General features: G+C 41.2%; 1 protein-coding gene across 1 annotated transcript in view; it reads right to left on the bottom strand.

The window, feature by feature from the left end:
* Nucleotides 1-2,708: 2,708 nt before the first annotated feature.
* KIAA2012 (KIAA2012 ortholog) overlaps nt 2,709-6,279 on the bottom strand; it is a 116,293-nt gene continuing 112,722 nt past the window's right edge. Inside the window, exons 21-23 of the mRNA XM_065880791.1 lie at nt 5,750-5,919; nt 4,712-4,928; nt 2,709-2,847 (exon numbers count right to left, since the gene is read on the bottom strand). Of these exons, the coding sequence (XP_065736863.1) occupies nt 2,709-2,847; nt 4,712-4,928; nt 5,750-5,919 (526 nt within the window). The remainder of the gene's footprint in view (nt 2,848-4,711; nt 4,929-5,749; nt 5,920-6,279) is intronic.

Raw genomic sequence — 6,279 nt, 5'->3', positions numbered from 1 at the left:
GTTCATTTTATTTTTAATTGTACAGAAGGAAAAAAGAAAATGCTTAAAACATAAGGTTTTCTTGCATAATACTGGAAATTATTGTTTGTACATGGTACGCATGTTTTCTTTAGTACTGTGCAGTGATGACGATCATGACTTTGAAGCCCTGAAAGTTACTGAAGTGCCTTCTGAATTAAGGATTTAATTAAGGCCACAACACCTTTTTAAATACCCAGTGTTGTTTTTTTTAAAAACTTGATATTCCTGTATGGTGCATATATATGATACAATTACCCAATATATTGAATAAATGGGCACGCCAAAAATTCTTAATTGATATCGATAATTTCAGTTTTTCCCTTAACAATTTACAGAATGTTCTGTGCTTAGTTAAGGTTTGGTATATTTTGTTTATATTTTCTTTTATTTTTTTATATCCTCTCTTTAAACTGTATAAAATTAAAATACCAAATTAGTTCCTTAATTAGAGGGCTTAACTTTTTCTTTTAAATCCTTAATGAATCACAGAATTCAGTATATCTGTGCATATATGTAATCCTATTTCATATTATTCCAAATAGAATGTCATCTAATTGCATTAGAAGAGCGAATAAGACCTATCTCTAACGCATTTTATAAACTGTTATAGTTTGAATCCCTTCTCAAGTCCTCTATTGAAAAATAATTGGCTTGCCTTATAAATTCTTATATTTGACCCTAACTGAAAAATTATTTGTATTGTACATATATAGTAAATTAGAGCTTTTAGACCATTACCTGGCATTTATCATTATATTTAAATAGTAACTAGGAGTCAGACCCATTTCTAGAAAGTCCTCATTGAGTTGCATATTTCTGTCAGGCCTGAGTCGCAAACCTCATAGGCTATTGGAACTATCCAGAATGCGTGAATATGTAGTTTGGTATCTTAGCTTTGTTTGCATCTCTTTCTGAGGGCTCTCAGCATTTAGGTGGTGGAGCTTAACTATAATATAATTTGGGGGATATAATTTTCTTGATTTTAGTTTATTGGATTCTTCTAAATGCTTTGCAGTCTGCTATGGTTAACTGAAAAATGTGCTTATCTGGTTAGTGCTGATAAAATAGGCTTTTCACAGCAACAATTTAATAGAATATCAGATTTGGAAGGGACCTCGAATACCATTTAGTGTAGCCTCTCTACCTGGTGCTTGACTGCAACATCCTAAATTTGTAAAAGAAGGGAGAAAATAAAATCAGTAATGGTAATTTCCCCCGCAAGGATGTTTTCCTTGAGTGTTCTTTCTTCTCGGTTGAATTATTTGAGGTGCTCCTTTCTCACCTAAGTATTATTGAATGAATTGAATGAATGAATGAATGTACAAGTAGGATCGACAAGTTTGAGAAAAAGTTTTAAGTGGCATATTTAAATTCACTGTGGTAGCCAGTGTTTTGGCCATTTTATTTCTATTTAAAGCAAGTGTTTGAAAATAAGCATCAAATCTAAGCAAGTCCAGTAACACAGCAATACAGACTCAGAATTAAGCTTCACTTCTGGATTGTGGAAGCGCATTTCCTGTAGAAAGCACCTTACAAGCATTGGTGGGAGATTTGAGGGAATCATCTGCAAATACTAAGTTTTTTTTTTTTTTTGCGGTACGCGCGGGCCTCTCACTGCTGTGGCCTCTCCCATTGCGGAGCACAGGCTCCAGACGCGCAGGCTCAGCAGCCATGGCCCACGGGCCCAGCCGCTCCACGGCATGTGGGATCCTCCTGGACCGGGGCACGAACCCGCGTCCCCTGCATCGGCAGGCGGACTCTCAACCACTGCGCCACCAGGGAAGCCCCAATACTAAGTTTTTTTAGCTGTAGACAGTGAAGTATAGAATAGGGCCAAAGGAAATCCGTGGGAAAATTCAGGTTCAGATACTGCTTGCTTTAACATCTTTTTACATATCTTATTTGCTAAAGGTCCTTCATCCCCTTTAATGATCAATCTATGATAGATACTTATCAGATACTTACTGATATTAAGGAGATGTTAAAGACATTACCTAATCAAGACGCTTATAGGATCAGTGTGATTTAAAAAATGGGGAAATTATGTGAGTGGCTGGTTTTTCAAGACACAGGAGCAAAACCTCAAGATCGGTTAATTTTCTGGGCTCTAGAATACAGTGTTGTCCAACAGAACTTTCTGTGAGGATGAAAATGTTCTCTTACAGTAACCAGTAGCCACATCTGGTTATTGAGCACCTGAAATGTGGCTAGTGTGACTGGAGAACTGAATGTTTTAACTTACATTTAAATAGCTACCTGTGGCTCCTCTTTGCTAATTCAGAACTATTGCATTATAGAATTTCCATTTACCTACAGCTCTTTCAGAGACACTGAAATGAAATACTTCAGCTACCCTAAGATTATGTTAATGTCTTACTCACTGAAATTAAGCTGAAATTTACTGAAATTCAAACAAATTATGAAATTATTGGCTAATTTTAGGCACCAAAGCTTCTGGATTTATGTGGTTCCAGAGAACATAAAGGATTTAGGTGTGTGACAAGTTTGACTGGGTTGAGTAATGTTTGGGTGGTGGGGAGGGAAGGCCTAGAGTGAAGTGAAGTGTGGGGTGAGGTGAGGTGAACCAGATGAAACAGAGCTAACTGAGCTCAGGTTGGAACTTCATTACAGAAGCAAGTTACTCGTCTTCTGTCACCACCTCCTAACTTTTTAGTTTTCTTCTAGTCTTAAGGTCTTGGTATTTGTAGGAACTGGAAGTAAGAGTAGACCCATGGTCTGGAAATGTTCTGTGTCCACTGTAGGCCATTGGCTTCCTTACAGAGTTCTTGGTTGAAATGAAGATGTTTCTTCAAAGCAGCTTTTTGCCTGAGGAAACAACCCCACCCGCAATCACAATACTGATTAAGCATCCTAGAAATTGTCCTTATAAGCTCGTGGAAGAATTTCGGATTTCAGTCATCATCAGTTAGACTTGGGGCTACTGATCTTGCATTTTAGTGGAAGATCATACTCTGTTCATTTAGTGACTTTACATATGAGGTTTAGAGTTTCATGATCCTCCTACTAGGAAGGTAAAAGGAACGGTGTAACAGTTCTTAAATTTGTATTGCTGGAAGGGACTCCATTGTTTTGGAGATGAAGAAACAGGCCAGAGAAGTTAAGTGTACCTGGGCCAATGTCACACAAGTGAAGACGAAATCAAGCTAGTTGGCATCAAGTTCTCCTAACCCTTGCTGGAATGAGGCTCTTTCACACCCCTCATATACCCCTTTAATTACTTGGTTTTTTGCTTTCACCTACTTGGATTAGTGTTGCAAAATCGCTCAACTTCCCCTCGTACTACTTGCCAGTTCTCTTTTTGTGGAAAACTGCAACTTGCTTTAGGTTTCAGTAGTTATGAACCCAACCCTACTGCTATGATACATGGAACACATAATTTTGAAATGGAATCAAGACTTCCCTAATGATCTGTTTTGTAATTCGCGTAACAGCTGAGGAATGTTTCAGGAGAGGAACAACTCAAGGTTAGGTGGAAAACCTTGAAATAGAGTTGTTCTGGCTTCCTTCTTTTTCTGGTCCCCTAAAGAGTATTTATTAGCTTAGATTAAGCTTAAGTTGTAGAAAATTACTTTCAAGGGGTAAATTGTTTACAGTTAAGATTGGAATTGTGGTTTTCTGTGTTGGGCTTCTTTACCCTTCACTTTTAATGGTTCTAAAGGGGGATGACTCTTGCCTTTACTAAGAGGGGAAATTTATGATATAGCCACTACGGAGGACTGGTTTTTAAAGAGTCAATTGAAACCACTTTACTCAAGAGATTCTATTAGCAGAAAGATGCAGTGATCATAACTATTGCAAGAGAACAAAGGGGGAAATGCTGTTGGCCCCTGATGGCTGATTCTGGGCTATTTCTCCTAACAAGGCCTACCTCTCTGACTTCATCTGGAATATTCTTTGTGCCTTGTTCACTTCATTCCAGCCATGCTTTCTTTTATTCTTCCACCATGCCAGCCTCATTCCTTTCTTTGAACTTTTGCACTTGCTGTTTCCCTACTGGAATATTTTTCTTCCAGATGTTTATGTGGCTAACTCGTCATTCAGGTTTCACCTTATGTATCACCTCTTCTAAGGTGTTACCCTGGCCGATCTGTCTGAACCAAACCTCCTGCAATCCTATCACATCTTTAAAGAATTTCTGAATAGCATTTATTGCCAGCTTAAAAAATCTTTGTTTAGAGTCTGTCTCCCCACCCCCCACCCCTAGAATGTAAATGCCGTGGGAGAAGAGGCATCTGTCTTGTTTACTCCTGAATTCCCAGTGTCCAGAATAGTGTTTGGCACATAATAGGTACCCAATAAATACTTACTGAGAAAAGTACTGGTTCAGGACCAGGGAGTCTTAGATCTCGTCCTGGTACTGCCCCTAAGTCACTGTTAGCCCTAATCAAGATGCTTCTCTCTGGGACTTGGTTTTCTCATCTGTGAACCAGAGGGCTGAGATAGATGATCTGTAAACTCCCTTCTAGCTTCAATATGAGTTCTTTAAGCCACCAAGAAATTCTGTGACCTTTGCAGTAGGAGAATCTCTATTTTTTAGTTCTTCCAAACCATGCTATGGGAAGTGGGAAAACTTCACGTGCCCAAAGGCAGTGCAAAGCTAGTACTAGTAGCAGGCAGTCAAGCCTTTGAACAATCCCACTACTGCAACTGTTGCCCAAATAGCAAATACCTGGCTTGTTCCTGGACTTGTTTCATGGCTTCCTCCAGAGCCAGCCTTGCTGCTTCCTCTTCCTTTCGCTGTCTGTCCTCTGCTTCCAGCCGAGCCTTCTCTTCTGCTTCCTGTTTCCACTGCTGATACTCCAGCGGTTCTTCTTCAGCCATTCCCATCAGGCGCTTTTGTTCTGCTAACTGCATTTCCAATTCCTTCTGCCTTTGCTTCTCTGCCTCTGCAGAATAGAAAGGCAGGTAGGCTCAGCAGGGGTCTCATTATTGGGGAAAACAACTCTCTGATCTGACTCTCAAGTCTGTGATTCCCAGGGACTCCCAATGAGATACTCTGTAGCTTACCTGACAGCAGATTGCCAGATCCTTTGTGGGGATTACCTTGGGTTAATTTACTAATTTAAGAGCCCTTTATCAAGCACCTACTATGTGCAGTGCACTGTGTGCAATGAATACAAAACCTTGGGGAAGAAGTTTCCAGAGCCTGGTACGTTCATGGGTGGTATGCAGATGGGTTGGGGACAGGTGTCACAGCAGGGTCTGGAGAAACTTGGTGCTTACTCAGCTGGACTGACCAGTCTAGAATGTCATCTGTTAAAGTGCTTTCCTATTCCTCAAACGTGAGGCTGTAGAGATTCCACACATCACCTGAAAGGCTGCCCTGAAGCTATCCAGATGTTTGACTGTTTCCATCTGCTAGGGAAGGAAGCAAGGAGCCAGGGCCATGTCTCCAATTTAGGCAGCTTCTGAGCAATGCTGGAAGGGCAATGAGAGGGGCAGGGTCCCACTTCAGGAGATTACTGAATTGGGAGTGGGACCCAAAAGTCATTTCCACAAATGAGTCTTTCTTGTTTTGATCTAATAACTCACTAGAGTCACACATATTAAATCACTTTGAAAAAAATCAGCTTATCCATTTAGAGTGCTTCACACTGAGACCTAGGATAGGAATAACTCTGGGGAGAGTCAAATGAACACCCACAGTGGGATAAATATACTTCTGTCCCAGATAGATGGGCGTTGCAGAGAGCTGAGTCCCCCTCACCAGCCTTCTTGGCTTCCTCCCGCTGCTTCTTTCTCTGCAGTTCCTGCAGCTTCCTCCGGAACTCCTGTTGCTGCCGAGCTCTCTCTTGGACCATTTGCAACTGGAGCCACTGCTCTTTCTCCTCCTTCTCCTGCCTCTGCTGTTCTTCCTCGAGTTTCTGTTTCCTAAAGCTGAGAAAACCCACAAATTGGTCAGGGAAATGGCAGAAAACACTGTCCTTTTAGGACACACCGTGCCTCTGATGGAGGCTTTGCAGGCTGCAGGCCACACGGAGCGTCCCACTCAGAGGAGACTCGTTTTCTAAGGGAAGCCTAACTGAAGAGCAGAAGCAAGAACACAACAGGCCTGGAACTAGAAGCCTGGAAGTTTCAACACAGCTCTGTGCTCTGGCGCGGGAGCCTAAGTTCCCAGAGCCTCATTTTCCATTCTTATCAAATGGATTTTGAAATTCCTGTCTCACAGTGTTGTTGTGAAGATTAAATGAGCCCAGAGGCCAACGGAAGAGCCTAACACAATGCAGACACATGTGG

Source organism: Phocoena phocoena, chromosome 7, assembly GCF_963924675.1.
Source record: "Phocoena phocoena chromosome 7, mPhoPho1.1, whole genome shotgun sequence".
Taxonomy (NCBI): Eukaryota; Metazoa; Chordata; class Mammalia; order Artiodactyla; family Phocoenidae; genus Phocoena; species Phocoena phocoena.
The sequence above is the reverse complement of the archived record's forward strand: the minus strand, read 5'-3'. Positions and strand labels throughout refer to the sequence as shown.